At 43.0% G+C, this 17,816-nt stretch overlaps 1 protein-coding gene across 1 annotated transcript; it reads left to right on the plus strand.

The window, feature by feature from the left end:
* The first annotated feature begins 1,328 nt into the window (after positions 1–1,328).
* ASB4 (ankyrin repeat and SOCS box containing 4) lies at positions 1,329–17,577 on the plus strand. Its single transcript, XM_068673986.1, has 5 exons — positions 1,329–1,712; positions 4,900–5,199; positions 7,844–8,334; positions 9,570–9,683; positions 11,128–17,577. Exons 1-5 carry the CDS (start codon positions 1,499–1,501, stop codon positions 11,314–11,316), a joined length of 1,308 nt encoding a protein of 435 aa, XP_068530087.1. The 5' UTR covers positions 1,329–1,498; the 3' UTR covers positions 11,317–17,577.
* The last annotated feature ends 239 nt before the right edge of the window (positions 17,578–17,816 follow it).

Here is a 17,816-nt window from a genome sequence, read left to right on the forward strand (position 1 = left end):
CAAATGCAGCTTACAGGAAAAGAGTAAATATAAAGGCAAGAGGTATCTGTAATTGTTCCCTTTCTCTATGTTAAGCTCATTAGAGTTAATGAAGATTTTTATGAGAATCAGAGCAGAGCCACACAAAGTACTGAAGGCGAGCAAGTTGTAGTGCCTCTGAAGTGCACTCTCTGTGCACCCTCTTGGACCACGACAACTATGAGGTAATTGTGATCAGCCTTCTCTTTCACCATGGGCCAAGCTACCATAAATTACTTCACCTTGGTTGTCAACCAAGAGCAAGCATGATGGCTCAGCAGATGCACAGCAGTCTGTCACAGCCACATGCTTGTCTGTTCACCTCAGCCTTGGTGAGATGGCAGAGCAGTATGGAGATGTACTGGCATGGTCCTTTATACAGCTAGATTGAGTGTCTTTGTGCCATCCGATAATATTTATGAAAGACAGACAAAAGTCCATTTCAAACTGGAAAGTGTAGCTGAGGTGAACTGTTGAGGACAGCCAGATATCGGCGCTCTGTTCACCCATGACTTCTCAGGAATATCGTGGTTTAAAAAAGCCATGCGAGTAACAAGGATGTGACATAGGATGTGAAGTTCACATCTTGTCCCTCTGCTCGTGCCAGACAAGCATTCTTCTCCTAAAGGATGGAGTGGAGGCATCCACTATTGAGAGGATGAAATTAAGAGGGAGGCAGTCACACAGGAGGGAGTGTGAGTGTATAGAGAGCTCCCCTGTCCCATAATGTGGCCATACAGCTCTGCAGCCCTTTCATCCTTGCATTTCTCCTTCCTGGGTGCACTTCCACCTGCCACCTGTGGTCCCTGAGTAAACTGGGGAACTCCTGCTGCTCAGGGCATTGTACAGCAGCAGACACGGCTGGATCAACACAGCCATCCTTGGGGCTTTATGTATCAGGGCATCTGTGAGACCTGCGTGGTGGGGAGGTCTTGTGGAGGCCTGCCTGGTGGCTGGAGGAATGCAAGCAGCACCAACAGGATGAATGCTGTCCCACAGGAAGAGTGCCTTGGATTTTTATTTTTTTCTTTCTGAAATGCATTAGCTAAAAGGCTTCTGCAGAGTGAGCACCACATCCCTCTTTAGTCAATAAATCACTAATGGTAACTATGAAAGGAAATATAAGTATTTCTCCAGCTGAGAAACAGCACCAAGGACGTAGTGTCTTTTAATGTGAGTGAATAGCAGGAGCAGAGGGCGGCCACGTGGTTAGTGAAGCTTTATGTGTATAAAGCCTGTAGAGATATCTCTTATTCTGGTTTTATTGCTAGTGTGTCTGTCCTCGCTTTCACAAAAAGAGTGTGGTGATATCTAAGAGTGGTATTTCAATGCCTGAAATGCTCCTCATATAAATAGAACAAGCAGATCAGCATGACCAAGTGATAAAATTACCTTCTGGTCTTCAGGAACTTCAGCATGTAACTGCGCTATAGGGACCTCAGTGTACCCCTCTTCACAGCACAAATAAATACATTTGGAAATGGATCTGGAGGAGACATGCAAAGAAGGAGAGAACACGGAGAGGAAAATGACTCGAAATGCAGCTGCAAAGTTGGTGAAAAAGGCTTTCCTCGAAGCCCTGAAGTCCAATGACTATGAGACACTGGAAGAGCTCTTGAACCAAAAGAAAATAGACGTGGACACGGTGTTTGAAGTGGAAGATGAAAACCTGATCCTGGCATCCTATAAACAAGGTAAACGTGGCAGCACTCACAAGCCAGGAATTAGATGGGTTCAGGTAGTTTTCCAGGAACCGTGGCCTCGTGCCCCTCCTAAAGCTGCAGCCGAAGTTGACTCATGGGCAGCAATGTCAGGAGGCTCATACGGCCGCGGTCACCGGAGGGGAGCTTATCAGCTGTGCTGCAGGGCTTGGTGCAGGGCAGGCCAGACACCAGCACCAGCCTCCACGCCACCAGGGCAGCTGCTGTAGCTTTAGGGAAGTCCAGAAAGAGGGGTCCTTTGCCATTTCCTTGCAGAGAATTAGAGTGCAAAGCCCAGAATAGACACACGCAGGCTAAGTGTGGTGTACAAATGTCTTGCATGTTCCCCAACACATTAACAGACAGTTCAGAAACAAAATATTCAGTCTTTTCCATTTGCAGTTTACAATATAGTACAGTGAATTCTTGGCTTAGGAGTGCTAAAGAAAACCTATGGACCTTGAATGTTACTGGATAGGAGGAGCTGTATTTTTCAAGCTCACAGAAAGTGAGGATTTGCTGGTTTATCAAAATATTTTGGATTAAAATTAAAAATTATAATTAAAAAACAAAAACAGAGAAGACATTTCAGCTGTTCTGGAAGGTAGAAAATCCAAACCAGCTGTCAGCCAGATACTGAGTTTCCAGAAATTTACAGTTCAAAACAATGAAACAAGTTTGCTGTCTGGTGAAATAAACAGACTTCAATACCTACTTGCTAACAGATTCCTCGTGAGTATCTGAAAAGCAGCAATGACCAACTTTCGCCAGAAGTTAGGCATACGTGGAGATAAACACCTCCAGTCTCAGCATCACAGCAAATGCACTTTTTTTTTTTTTTTTTTTTTTTTTCACCTGTGGCATAAGGGAGGGACATCCCACCCCTTCCCCTTTTCTGTGTTTACCTCCTATTTAATGAACAGCTGCTGTTCTTTTGGTTCCATAAGGGTGAGGATGATGCAGTCATGACTTATTTCCCTTGGGGACAGCATCTGAGCTAACCCACACAATGATGAGTGTATCCTAAAATATCTGCTCTTCTGCCCTCAGCGGGCTAAAATGTGTTCTGGTTGTAGTTTAAGACTATGGGATTTTTAATTGTAGATCATTTGGCAGCCAGAATTAACTCGTTTCTTTTGGAGAAAGAGATAAATGCACCCTATGGCCTAAATCACAGCAGTATACCTGCTGTGTCTTTCTGAAAGGCAGAAGGCACCCTATCAGCTACAATGCAAATTTTGCTTTTGTTCTGAATCCCAGATAACCATGATTTAAGAGGAGGATTTCCTTGGGGAGGGAGAGGGGAGAAAAATTAAGCTCCACCATTCAAACAACTTGAGCTCTGCCGTAAGCAATGCAGTGGGAAGGAGATGCCGTGGGTGTCAGAGGGGCTTCCTCTCTTGCAAAAGAGGCTGAGAGCTGCCAAGGACACTGACCTTTCATGCACCATTGCTAGTTTCCACCCCAAGAAACAGATGAGCTTAAAGAGGCCTCCTGCAAAGCCTGTGTCTGCTTCCTGCTCAGTGCCAGGTCCCATCCCCTTGGGCTCAGGGATGTCTGTGGGTTTGGGCAGGGGATGTAGGAGATGCTCACCTGCAGCACCACAAGCAAAGGAAATAAAGGGTGGTCTCAGGCAGGAAAGCTGTGGCTGTATAAAGGGGTAACTTGGCTTTTAAGGATCACTGTCCTGCTGTTCACGTAATTTATGGCTGGCATCTACATACCTTCAGGCCCACCCCAGTGTGGGATCAGGCTGGTAACAAGGGGGAACACCAAATGTGAGTTCAGTTGGGGATCCAGTTTCAGCAGCCTGCTGTGCTGCGTGCATAGACTCTGGGATACAGCCCACCTACCTGGCACCCAGTTTTGGGACAAATGATGAAAAAAGTGTTTCCCTCTGCCACCAGTGGTTTGTTTCTGTCTCCTTCCTTCCTCTCCATCTCTCTTCCTGTCTAATGCAGTACATATGAGTCCAGCAAAAATTGTATCTATGCGAAATTAAGGTGGAAAAACTGTATAAAACTAAAGACTCAAAAACAAAGGTCTGAATTAATTTGGCCTCATTACACATCTGCAGCATTTTTCTGTCTTTTTCTTGATAACAGTATTTAACCAGGCATTTGTCCAAGTAGATATAAATAAATCAAACCCAGAAAATTTTATAGGCACGTTCTAGCTAAGAAGCAGCTGCTGTACCTTAAAAAAAAAAAAAAAAAAAAAAAAAGGAGAAAGAAAAGTTTCAGATTTATCCTGCTCTTCTGCACAGATTTATTTATTTATTTATTTATTTTTTTTAACAAATTATTATAGTAATCACTTCAGAGACTGCATTAAACATGTAGTCTTATCTTGGGAACAAATATTGGTCTTACACCTGTTTATAAGTTTAAAAAAAAAATCCGTGAAAAATCTGAACATTTTGGAGCCAAATTTCATACTAAGCTGCCCCTGCTTCTATTTGGCTCTTCCACCAAGTTTACATCAACATCAAAACTCCTCACTCCGTGCTCCTCAGGGGCTGTAGTTGGCAGAAGGTGTGTGATACAGCTGCAGCCACATTGCCAGGGGTCATCTATGTGCAATGCATCACTAGGAGTCTGAATCCAGCTCCTGACATGCATGATCCTGCAGTCTCCCATGCAGAAACAGCAGGATAAGCTGTCTGTTGAGTCACTGGCCTGAGTAAATACTGCCTTCTTATTCCAACTTACTCCTTTTTATTCTTACTTGTTTAGCTGTTGGCAGACTGAAGAGCCCATTTCCCCCATATTTTTAGCTAGTGGCATTTCAAATGCACTAAACCTTTATAATTATTGTTATTATTATTATATAAATATTATTATATTTGCATTGTTATTATTGTTATAATAATATTGTTATTATTATCATCATCATCATTCAGTCTTCAGAGGTCACCAGAAAAACAAAAGCTGCCTTTGGAGTACATCTACATGGGAATTATCTCTCCAAAAGTCAGGCTATTCAGCGCACATAAAAAAGTACCTAATGAAAATCAAGTTATGCTTGAGAGAACTACGTGTGCACTAAACTCTAGCTGGTGAAATTATTGCAAATTAAGCCAAAACTCCAGCCTTTTCTTCCTCCTCTGTTGTTCTCAGTAGGTGGATAATCCAAAGGAAAATCTTAGCCAAGGATGGTAACGCTTTTTCATTTCGTACAGGGTATTGGCTACCTAGCTACAAATTAAAAATATCCTGGGCAACTGGGCTTCATCTGGCTGTCATGTATGGGCATCTGGAGAGTCTTTTGGTCCTGCTCAATCACAAAGCTACAATCAACTGCCGGCCCAATGGAAAAGCTGCAATCCACATAGCGTGTGAAACAGCAAATGTCGAGTGCCTCAAGATCCTTTGCAACCATGGAGCTAAGCTGAACTGCTTTTCAATGAGTGGGCAGGCGCCCCTGCACTTCTGTACGACACGAACCTCCATGCCTTGCGCCCAGCAGCTGATTTGGAGAGGTAAGGTAAAACTCTGGAGAGTCTCTCGTGGCGTGACTAGAGATGGTGGGCATGACTTGTGGCTTGCCTTAGGAGGCGAGATGCCAAAGTACGTATATTTATCTGTCCCATCCCCAGCTGACTCGCCTCTTCATCCCAGACTTCTTTTCCCCATCTCTTTGATCAGCTGAAGTTTCTCCTGCCCTGATTCCTCACCCCATCTGACCTCCCCTCACCCTGGCCACCGGCCCTTACTCCAGGGATGTTTCCCATTTCAGTGCTTCCAGCCTGCTGCCCAGACAGTCCTTCAGCAGAAGAGCTCCTCTGAATGAGTTTCTTCTCTATTTTTGTTTCTGTCTTCTTCATCTAGATTTACTATTGAAAAGTTTTCACATGAAAGTGCACCCCTACCCTTGTCTTTGCTGCTCACATTTCCTTGATCTCAATAAATTATTCTATTCATTTGTATTTGACTAGTCCCTGAAAAAAACATACAGTTTTTCATACAGTCTCTTAATTGCCAGCTACCAAACTCCTGCACCTACTGGGGAAAAAATGTGGTTATATAAAATTTAATTTTCCTGGAGTAAGATACATGTACGTTATGTGGTTGATCATCTGTAACAAATGAAGTTATGAATAGATATAACTCATGGATAAACAAATTGCTGTTCCTTCCACTGTGTTCTTTACACAGGAAAATGTCTCAGGACCTAATAAAAGACAGATATCAAGGGGTACAGCAAAGTCAGGCAGTTCAAAAGCCCTAAGTTACAAGTAGACAGATTCCCCTATTTGTCACACTGTGCCATGGCAAATACAAACATGTGTTGTTGTTTTTTGGCTACATGTTTTGAAGGTTTTTCTTGAGATGTAGAGCCCAGGCATGATTTGTGGGCAAGGCAATCTGAAGTCCCAAATGAATAACCACATCGCTTTTCTTCTGCTGGAAAGATACATATTATTTTGTTTGTTAGAAAGGAAAATAAATACTGCCAGTTGTCTCCTGCCCAAAGCAAGCAGTCCTGACAGCAGGAGTTGAATTTGCTACCATGGAAAAGCTTAAAAGTCGAATGTACTCTTATAAAATGCTGCAAATGAAAGGTTGTATTCTGCAGGCTTCCTCCACCCACCCATCAGTGAGTGAATAATAGCACTGTGCAAGCCAGCCTTCATCCCTAAGCACCCTGCAAACACAAATCTCCACGTGAAACAGAGATTCAAGGTGGGCAAGGTCTGGAGCAGAGCATGGCAGGTGTGCACACACCCAAAAGCCAAAGACAGGGTTTTGTTTCTGTCCCTGTCCCAAGGATTCCCACTGGCATCTCCCACCCTGCTTTCAGCACTGGTGCTTTCACACGGGTCAGCTCAGGTAAACGCACTTTAACCATTTCTCAGCTGGGCAAGTGGCCAGCTGGGCAGATCTGTGCCCGGGTTTGCTTACCACCTCCAGACCTGTGCTGCTGATCCTCTCAGGGCCGTGTAACGTGAGTAACGCTCAGCGTGGTTTAGTGGGATTAGCACTCAGCCCAGAGGTAATTTCTCACGCCTCTTTCTCCCTCTCCGTCAGTACAGCTCGGTTTTAGTGTAACTTTGGCCATGTTATGGCTTCGTGAGGCTGGAGAGAACAATTTTATTTATTTATTTATTTATGTATTTATTTATTTATATGTAAATAAAATTATATAACTATACACACAAACTATATACATTGTATACACGATATATACTATACTGCAGTTCTGCTTTGCTTTCGGGAACAGGCTCTCGCCGATCTTTCCTCTAATAATCAGTGTTAAGAACTATTCCTCCAGCAATTTGCATTTCTTTGCTGGTAGCTGGAAAGGAAGGAGGCAGCCGGGAAGTCCCAGGGCTGCAGGATCCGGAGCCCTGGCACTATTTTGGCAGAAGGCAGGGGCCGGGCTCCTGTCCGTCTGTCCTGCAGCAGCTGTACTTCAGTGCACAGTAGATGGTGCTGTTGCTTCAACTGGAAAATAAATTCGGCACAAATAGAGCTGTTATAGCAGTCCTGCTAACAGCTTGGAAACAGGATCTAGATCCTCAGTTGGAGACTTTCTTTATTATTTTATTTTATTTTATTTTATTTTATTTTATTTTATTTTATTTTATTTTATTTTATTTTATTTTATTTTATTTTATTTTATTTTATTTTATTTCACTTCATTTTAATCATCTACGGATCTATCATAAAATGTCCTTCTAGGCTCACAGTCAATGAGGTGCTGCAGGAAGCTTTTTCAGGGTACAGATTTGAGCAGAGCTATTTTCTGGAGTACAAATAAAGACCTCCTTTTTCCTTCAGTTCTTAATTTATAGGAAAAAGCACTTCACACAGAGATTTGGACCTGAATGCTGCTCCAAAGCAGTGTTCAGATAAGGCCCTCTATCAGCTCAAGGGCCAAGCTATGACACCAGAAACTGGATCCAAGAATGTGAAGTTTCTGAGGGTTTCCCAGAGGCCTAAGCAATGCAGAATCCTTGACCCTTGCTAATTGCATTTTGATGTGGAAAAAAAAAAAAAAAAAAAAAAAGGATTTGCAATCCTTTACCATCTCCTTGGGTATCAGGGCTCTAGCAGAGAGCTGACCGAACTGGGATTCTGTTCCCTTGATTATTTTTTTTTCCCATCATCTTTCCTTGGCAGGAGCAAACGTGAACATAAAAACAAACAACCAGGATGAGGAGACCCCTCTGCACACTGTCGCACGTTTGGGTATCCCTGAGCTCGTGGCCTTTTACGTGGAACAAGGGGCGCAGGTGGATGCCCTCAATGCCCACTTGGAGACCCCGCTGGCCTGCGCAGCCTACTGGGCCCTGCACTACAAGGACCAGACGTACAGCCCAGACCACCACCTCATCTGCCGCATGCTCTTAGACTACAAAGCCGAGGTGAACAGCCGAGATGAGGATTTCAAGTCACCGCTCCACAAAGCTGCCTGGAACTGTGACCACGTGCTGCTGCACATGCTGCTGGAGGCAGGGGCAGAGGCAAACATCATGGATGTCAACGGCTGTGCGCCCCTGCAGTACATCATAAAAGTGACGTCTGTACGGCCAGCTGCCCAGCCTGACATCTGCTACCAGCTGCTGCTGAACCACGGAGCAGCCAGGATATATCCTCTGCAATTCCACAAGGTTAATGGGTGGCTTTGTACAGCGCAGGGGTATAGAGAGAGGGGAAGTCTGAAACAGGAGGGGGGTGACAGACCCAAACTTCAGGGTTTGGTGGTACCAGGATTTGCAGAAGTCCGGTCAACTATGGACTCAGAATGCCCAAAATCTGTTATAAGGTTGATATCATTTACCTGAAGCAAAATTGCCATTGCTAATGCCAGAAACCAGATGCAGGTCCCAAATTCACTCTTAATCAGCCTGAAACCCCAAATTCTAAATGCTGGCTCGAGCCTAATTTTTCAGAGCTGATTCACATTCTCATTTCAGAAAACCTACATGCCTTCATCAAACCTGGCTCCAATATGCTGAACTGGGTTGTACAAAATGCATATTTTATGGCCTCAACCAAAGACTGGAGGTCAGCTGATATGATTCAGTTTGCCACTATCTGACCTTTAGAAATACAAATCCATTCAAACTGAAATGGATCTCACTGAAGTTTGGGCTTGTTTTCAGGAAATGTGAGAAAAAAGGGGAAATGCTGGGCCTGGGTTCATAGCTGATTAATAACAATAATGATAATAATAATAATAATAATAATAATAATTGCAAAATCCCTCCCAAAGAATTAGAGCAGCTCTTCAAAGCCCAAAGCACTGTAGCTGGTAGCCTTCTTATATCAAGCAATGAGGTAAGCTTGCTCTAGTCAGGGCTCGTTTTCTCTCATCCTTTGCCTTCAGCATAATTTTGCAGTCCCTCCACTGTATATATAAAATTTTATCAGTCCAAGCAACCAGAACCTTTGGAAAAAAATGTTAAACCTTTGTTTTTGCCCTCCTGAGCTGAGGATGAACTGGTCCTGTCTGTAACAAAACAACTCATCTTTCTAGAGTGTATTTGAGAGCCAGGCCTGGGGTCTCCTCTTCCTGCCTCCACCTTTCCCCATTGCACGGAGTGGGGCTCGGTTCCAATCTATCATTTCCCATCTGCAAAATGTGTAGGATGATGTTTATCCCAGAGAGATGCTCTGCAGCTTTGTCTGTGAAAGCCTGTCTGCTGTGTGGGTCAGAAATGCACATCCTACAGCGTGAATGCAAAGTGTTATTCCATGGGTGTGAGCAACAATTTCTTTCTTCTGAGCTAAAGTTAGTAGGCAGAGCTGATTTTAGATGCGTCCATCCCTGTGTGTCCTCACAGCCAGGCTAGCCCCAGTGCCTCTTGGTGGTGCTCATGGTCTCTGTATGTCCTGACTGCAGGTGCTACAGGCCTGTCATTCCCACCCCAGAGCTGTGGAGATTGTTGTCAACTCCTACGAGCACATCAAATCAACATCTAAGTGGAAAGCAGCCATACCTGATGATGTCTTTGAGGTAAGCTCTTAATGAGTTGTAACTGAGTAAAATCCAGGCTTATTATTTTTTCTCTGTACCTGGCCACAGAAAACTGAGAATGCTTTTGAAAGGATTTGGACACACCAGAGGATTTGGACTTCTCCATTTAATATTATTCACTTCACACAAGCTGGCCCAAAACTGGGGATTTTTTCTTTTGAGATAGGTACCATATCCAAATCTGCTGAAAACACTCAAGAAATACAGATTGTTCTGTGTTGTCCTGGTGACAGTGGGAATTTCAGTGATGTGGGATGTTCAGGGTCACGCTGTGGCTTTAAGTAATAGTTTATCTTTGTAAGAGAGAATAAGAGAGTTCAGAACAGTCTGGACATACAAGCTGTTTATTTATTTATTTTGTGAAATGTTTTCACACAGTTTAGTTGAATACAGTTTCTCAGAAAAAGTTATTTCCAATAAAAATATTGCTTTTCCAGCTATGTTGGGTAAAAAGTTTTTGATTTTAAATTGAATCTCCTTCAATAAAATGAAGATAAATGGATCTCTATGTCACCTGGAGATTTCAATAGACTTTTTTTTTTTTTTTTTTTGAGAAAGTGTCATAGTGACATTATCCTTTGCTGCACTCCCTGTCAGGGGTGCTGCAGAAGCTCAGATATCCCTGCACTCAGCAAGTGCAAAATATTCTGGCTGTGACTGGTGTATCTTCAGATCTGCCAGTGAGTGTATTTATATATTTTTCAGGTCAGCGATTGTCTTAAAAGCACCATATTACAAGGTATATATTTAGGTAGACATTTAGGTTCTGTTGCATGGGTTAAGTTTCTGTAGTTTCTGTTTCTAACCATAGGACTGGTTAGCTGCAAATACAAGGGAGAATTTAAATGAAAAATGAGGTCAAAGAGGGAAGAGATGTTGTCAAAGTGCCAAATTGGGGGATGGGTTTTGACATAATTATCCTATTACTTCAGAAATCTGCATAGTCCCAATATTCCATTTTAAAACTAGTTCTTGATTAATACCAGGGTTTTTCAGGATGTTCAACTCAGTGCTGAAGTTAAGTATACCAATGTCTGCTTTACATTGTCAGTGATGCTTAGGGAACATCATCTTTATTATTAATGCAGAGCTATGCAGCCAGAGGAACTGCAAGACTAACTGTTTTTTTCAGGTCAGTTTTATTCAGGAAAAAAAAATAATCATGTGAACACAGAATGAAACATTAAGGACCTTTTTCTCCTAAATAGTAATAATAAAGCGTAATAATAAACACGACGTATTTGAGGCAAGCATAATTTTGGCTAAACCAAATTCCCACCGCGGTGAGCGGCTCAAGGTGACAGGGCAGCTCTACAGGTTTTTACCCTTGCTAAGAACCGTGTGTTGGGAGGGGAAAGGGAGGACAGGAAAGAAGCTTTAGTGCCCTAAAATACTCTTGTGTTTTTTTTTTCGTGTTTTGCAGCGGTACCAGGATTTCTACGACTCATTGTTCACTGTGTGCAGCAACTCACCGCGGTCGCTCATGCACTTGTGCAGATGTGCTATTCGGGTGATGTTGTCAGAAAGATGCCACCGAGGCGTCCCCTTACTCTCCATCCCCTTGTCCATGAAGAAGTACTTGCTGCTGGAGCCAGAGGGGATAATCTACTGAGCTGCAGCAGAGCTGGCTGCGCGCCCCAGCCTGCCTCTTCCCAGATCCACACACCTCTGCGTGGTGCTGGAGGTCCAGGCTCCACGCTCACACAGACCTTCGCTTCTGTATGGTCTCAGGCCAGCTAGCAGCTGGGCTGGCATTTATGGCCCTTTTCGGGGCTGCAGTCCACAGAGCGGGGTGGGGAGGCAGAGCTGGAGCAGCCCCCTCCAGACGAACACAGGGCTGTGCGTTTGGATGCTTTGTTCAGTCTAGCTTCAATGACCCTGTCAGTGATGCTTCCATTTCTTTGGGTATTTATTCCACTGCCTGCTAGATATCATTAGATTCAATCCAAGCAACCTTTGGTACCGTTTCACTGTAATTTTCTTCAGCTGTCATTTTAGGAGTAAAAGAAAGGGTACTGTCAAAAAGTAGTACATTCAATAGTCGTAGAAATGCTTTCCCAGAAGGAAATGGGGGAACTGCTTTGAATCATGACCACAGACAGGAGTTCAGTAGTTGCCTACGGATTGATGCTGAATTCAGTCTTAGTTCAGTCTTCACTACACCTGTCTGTACCTTATAAAGCTTTGTCATAATAATATCATTTTTAATTGTAAGATTATTTTTTTTCTCCCACTATCAGTCATTGTATGCGAACAGGATCAAAATCTGCAGCACTGAAATTTCTGAGCATTCATATTTATGCCTGGGTAGGTCTTAGTGAGAAACTGTCCCTGTTTCCACCCTAAGTGTGACCTACATTAAATTTGCATCCTGGTGTTGAGAAAGGCAGAGGGACTGGACTTGTTCATGTAAGCTGAACAGCTGTGCTTACACACGTGCATCCCTCAGGATGGTGTTGGATGGGATATGTGAAGAACACAAACATTTCTGTCCATTTAATATAAAATATTCCTAGCCTATTAACACAGACTATATTCCACTTATATTCCACGTTTTTGTTTTGTTTTGCTTTTGTTTTTATTTTGGTAGCTAGGCACAGGAGAGAAGAATCCCACCTTAACTGAAAGGTGTTTCCACACTGAAGAGATGCTGGCCAAGTTGTACCAGTCCTGCCAGATGCTCTGTGCTTTCAGACCTGTCCGTGCTGGTTCCCTGCTCAGCAGGAAATATTTGGTTCTTACCAAGCTGTTGTCTCCTGTTCACGGGGTGAGATGCAGGGGCACACACTAGGTATCCTGCAGCAAGGGCAAATGTGTGATTTGACCTGCAGATAAAACCCATTTTATTGAGCACATTAGGCTCTTCCCAGACACACAGGAGAGGCCAAGCTGTTCAGTGCCTCTGTGTCTTGCAAGTGGCAATAATAGCACTTGAAGAAATGTACAGATTATTTAGTATTACACATCAATCTGTTGGCAGAAAGAACAGTGATAAGAGTTCTTATTAGCAGTAAGAGGCCTAACAAGTGTTCTATCAATATCACAAATATCTAGTCAAACCCATCCTCTTGATTCCTGAGATTAAATTTAGTTCTAATGTAGCCCAATATTTTTAATCAAGCCCTTATCTGAATCACTTTCCTTCCATCTCAGTTTTCATGAATCAAAGCTTGTATGCTGAATGCTAGTTCACAGGTCTATGTTTAAGTTAGACAGCAATGTCAATAGTTATTTAACTGTTTTCAGTCCTAACAGAGTATTTCAAAGTCAGCACAGGCCATGAGAAAATGCCTCCTGATATGAATAAAGTTGTGACATAGGTCCTTGTACTTTACTAAAATGATGAAATTTTTCTAAAGTGAATTTTGAAGGACAGGGAAAGCTTGAGTTATCTAAATCCACTGCTTCTCTAGGCACTGTATCTGTGTAAGTCAAGAATGGGGAAGAGGATTTTCAACCAAAACAAGGCAAGAAAATGTTTGTTGCTTTTTGAACAGTCTGACAGTGAGGCAAGCTGGGCAGCCCAGAAGAGACAGATGGAGGTAGCTGGCTTTATTTGGAAGACATCCCCACACTGGCTGCTTCTGGAAATGAAATTCTGCATCTGGAAGAGGGAGGTTTAAGGCAGAACAATAGCAGCGTTTTTTGACCTGTCGTAGTGAGGACTCTCTTGCTGAGAGAGAAGAAAAAAGGCTGTCACCAGTGTTCCTAAATTCCCTCTGATCCTCCCTCTTTGCAGTGAACACACTTAATTTTTATTCTGTGGGCACCCAGCCTCACTTCCAAGCTTTGTACCCAAGCAGGTGCCAGATTACTGCCATTGTGGTATCTGACAGGGAGCACAGTGGGATCAGGCTGATTATAGTCATAGGAATTTGCAAGCCGTTAAAAACGCTGGAGAACATCCCCATCGCAGAAAAAAAGACCCGATTGATGCACTTTAATTGCTTCTGTTGTTGGAGTTAGAAAGAACAACAGTAAGCAAACCTTATTATTTGTTACTTTTTAAGAGTTCTTTCTTTTTTAATCTTACTGTACTCTATTTCCATGCACTAGATGGAGCTGCCCATGTGAGGCATGGGGGTACCTCATCATTTCTTAGGTTTATGAGGTACATATATTATTACTCGTAGTGCAGATTCCTTGAAATTTCATGTTGTCATATAATTCCTGATCATGCTTTTACATTTTCAAAGCTTCAACATATTGGATGTCTGCAAATGGCAATAAGGAGACACTGGGTTGTAATATCTGAAAGTCTGAACTTGATCAATAATAGGATAAAAATGGTTTCAAGGTTGCCTGGTGTTTTCTGTGAAATGAATTGTTTTTTGCCATTTGGCCTCTCAGTAGAGATGTAGCCATATCTGGCAAATTTTCACTGCACTTCACAGCCTGTTAGAATATTTAAAGCACACATGGGCACAAAGACTGAACCGCCCTTTCCCACTGGCAACCCCTTCTCACTGTTCCCTCAATGACTTGCCAACAGCCATCAACCAGATTACATTTTTTACCCCTCTTGCTTTATAAAAGGTGCCACCTACAAACACAGAGATGCTTTGCATGTTTCTGTGGCCAGTAAAGAGCGATAATTCAGAAGTTCATGGAAATACAGACATCCACTTTTTAAATTGCTCTTATAACAATTTTAAACCTATACCCTGATTTATGATGGGATCCAGCTTGACTGAAAACCCTACTGATTTATCCACGGAGAGAGCATGTAGGTGAAACTAAAGAAAAAATCAGCCTAACACTGTTAAGGACTGTATTTTCCTTCAAAATCTTTAAACATCTGCTTGTAGTTGGTCTGTCTTTAAATGCTGGAACGAGCCCCAGACAGCACAGCCTACAGCGCTGCTGCTGCTAGTCATGCCAGCCTAATGCCAAGAAGAGGAGCCAGAGACCGCAAAGTGGCAACTCGGGACATTGGAAAAGGAAGCAGCACATCTTGATCAGCTCCTGCTCAGCCTCCAGCCAACCATTTATCATCGAGACAGGCTAGTTTTCCACTGTTGCTGGTAAAAGGTGAGGAGAGTTATTTCCTCTGTTGCCTCCTACTGTGTGCAGAGCTATCAAGACCTCATGGTTTGCACAAGGCTTAAAGATATGGCAAGTGGGTTTTCTCTCTGCAAAGGTGACTTTGGCTGAGTATCAACAATTGTCTGCATACAGAATGGTCCTAAAGCATGATGCATTTTGTTAATGCATTCATTGCTAGTCCTTCAAGGCAATACTCAACAGTCAGCACCATCCAGCCCTCCTCCAGACACAAGCTACCTGTTAACAGTCAGTTTTTGCTGCCTTTCAGTTTGGCTGAAAGGCAGCAATACTCTGCCTTGGGACCTCCAGCACAAGGGACTTCCAGCACAAATTAGTTCCGCATCCCTTGCTCCTCTCTCAGTGAACTGCAGTAAGATGAGATTGGATTATAAAGAGGAAAAGGTTCAAAGCCCAGATCACAGATATAGGGCCCAGGGGCCCCATGGCATAGGCAGGCAGGATCTCCATCTCTTTCTGCCCTTAGCAGCTGAAAAGCCATCAGGGGAAGGAGATGGGTTGCCTGCATCCTTCTTCATGATCTTACATGGCCTTGTCATTGGGGCTGTGTGGAAGATGCTGCTGCTGCCTGAATCATCTTGAAAGAGTTAGGACTAAAACTCCTGACTACAAGAGAGCAAACTCTGCACAGGTCTGCATGCACATTGGCATGTGTATGCGTTCATGTGTGAGGAGACTTGGGGATAGATCCCAGTCGAATCTTTGCTCCGATTCAGAACAGTTTTTCAACCCAAGTCAGAGTATCAGGACATAAACCAATACATTCCCGTAAGTGTTTTAGCATCACTGAAATTTTATTTATTCAGAACCACTTACCATCTTGAAAGATCACCTCCTTTCCATAGGACAATATGTTACAGCCCATACACTACTTTTGATGGAATCAAATTAACTGTTGCGAACATGAACTTATATATATATCCCAAACAGAGTGAGACTGAGCACTATTTTTATAAAATATCTGAAATAGAATTATTAGGGGGTAGGAGAAAAAGTCTGGTCTGCCATGAAAGGCGGCAGCTTTACTTTTAGCTGCAAGCACTGCTGGACCAATTAAAATGATCACAGAGGCTCAGCTCATTCATATATAGGATTTTATTTTTTTTTTCAGAATGTGCTAAGACTTTTGGCATCACATTTATCCCAAGGGATAAATGCCTGTAAATTAAACATAGAAGAGTTCAGTCTTTAAGATTGGAAGGAAGATTGAAATGGTCTGGGGTGGCCTGTGCTATTATATACCTTTATTAAACTCATAGAAGCCGAAGAGGCATGCCAGCTTTTCAGTGTGCTGGAAGGTTTGCAGGGCTCTTGATGGGCTGCTGCTGCTTTTCTGAGACGCTGCAAGATACAGATGGGTCGGACACAGCAATATTTCCATTTACTTTCAGGATATGGAAGTAGCATTTCCCTGTACTCCCTAGGGTTTGCTCTTCTACTAAATGACAGTGCAGAACATGCTATTAGCAGAGATGCCAAAGCCTAGCTAGCATCTGACACCTTAACCTCCCTACGAATTATATTAAAGTAGTGGAAAGATCTACCACAGTCTCTATTTGAAGAACGGCAGGGACTTCTGCTACAGCAGATGAGTGGGTCAGAAAAGATTGCTATATACAGCAGCTGTCAGACGAAATTGGTTGGCGGCTCAGAAATTTGTTTCTGACTATTTCTCCAAATGCGTCTTAAGCTTCGTAACACATGAAGTGGAAAGGTGACTATGTACATTATGCATTCCAATGACCTGCTTGATTTTAATACACAGCTAACATTTTCTTAGCCCTTTACCTTGCACAGGCACTCTATGTGCTGCTAAATTACAATTAAGGTATTTGAAAAGAGGACAGCAGGGCACATGATGATTTTTACACCACTAGCACACTGTTGTGTTCTGTCATTTCCAGCAAGGGATGGCTAGTGATGCCTTCTGCTTAGTGCCAGAACACCTCTGCATTTCATCCTTGTATCAACGTAATGGATACAGCTGCTTAGCCTATTTGTACTGCAATTAGCACTGAGCTAGGTGATGTCAGTAGTAACTATCAATGGGGAGCTGCACTGCCCGAGTACAGCAATAAGCCTACTATTTTTGGGGAGAGGGTGTTGAATGCAGACAAGTTTGGTCAATGAAATGAACCTTTACCTGTTCCTGATAACCCCACAAAAACAACTAGTTGGTCAGGGACAAAGAACAAATAACAATTAATATTTGAGGAAAAATACACAGGAACAAAAGAGTAGCAACACTTGCAGAAAGTCTACTGAAGAATAATGCTCTTTAAAAGAGGGAACAGAATCGTGTGACCTATAAATACATGGACACTGGTTCATGCAGTACAATAACGCAGGTGCTGCTGAAGGGCAGGGCAGAGCCTTGGCAGGCTACAAGCACACAGCATGTTGGAGAGCCCAGGCGAGGAGATGACACTGTGGTCAGGGCAAAGCTGACAGAAAGTAACATAGGTATTTTAACATCCACGCAGAGCAAAACTGACCCTGAAGTCCCAGCTGCAGTGAGACCCATCGAATTACATCTACCTGCCAAAGCTGAGTCACTCCTGTTGTTTCCAAATGTGCATGGCTCCCTTGAACTCAAGGGCACTCTGTCGTCTGCCTGTGTCAGTGCTGAACAAACCTCTCACTGCCAGCAGCTCTCATTTTCCTGCTGGAAATCTGGATCCCAGTCTGTCACCTGGGTTCATTTCTCCCTTAGCCCTGCCCTTCCGTGTACTGTAAATCCACAGAATTTCAGTGATTTCTTTCTCTCCCACCTTATAGTGGTTTGCTTGTTGTTGTTGTTGTTTTTGTTGTTGTTATGTGTTTTGTTGTTGTTGTTGTTGTTGTTGTTTTGTTTTGTTTTGTTTTATTTTATTTTATTTTATTTTTGGATAGCTTTTGTTTGGGGCAGCTTTTTGGAACACTGAAGGTACAGTTAAAAATAATCTGTAATGAATTACGCATACACATGCACACACAGACAGTAATGAGCCATCAACAAAGTCAGACTCCTCTAAACTAAAGGAATTTTGACCAGCTGGAAAGAGAAGT

Source organism: Anas acuta, chromosome 2 (assembly GCF_963932015.1).
Source record: "Anas acuta chromosome 2, bAnaAcu1.1, whole genome shotgun sequence".
Taxonomy (NCBI): domain Eukaryota; kingdom Metazoa; phylum Chordata; class Aves; order Anseriformes; family Anatidae; genus Anas; species Anas acuta.

Bases quoted from the DNA above. Each gene is read 5' to 3' on its own strand.
- ASB4 (XM_068673986.1), top strand. From the start codon at position 1,499: ATGGATCTGGAGGAGACATGCAAAGAAGGAGAGAACACGGAGAGGAAA. The intron at 5,200-7,843 runs GTAAGGTAAAAC...TTTCCTTGGCAG, and splicing joins CCAGCAGCTGATTTGGAGAG to GAGCAAACGTGAACATAAAA. The intron at 8,335-9,569 runs GTTAATGGGTGG...TCCTGACTGCAG, and splicing joins ATCCTCTGCAATTCCACAAG to GTGCTACAGGCCTGTCATTC.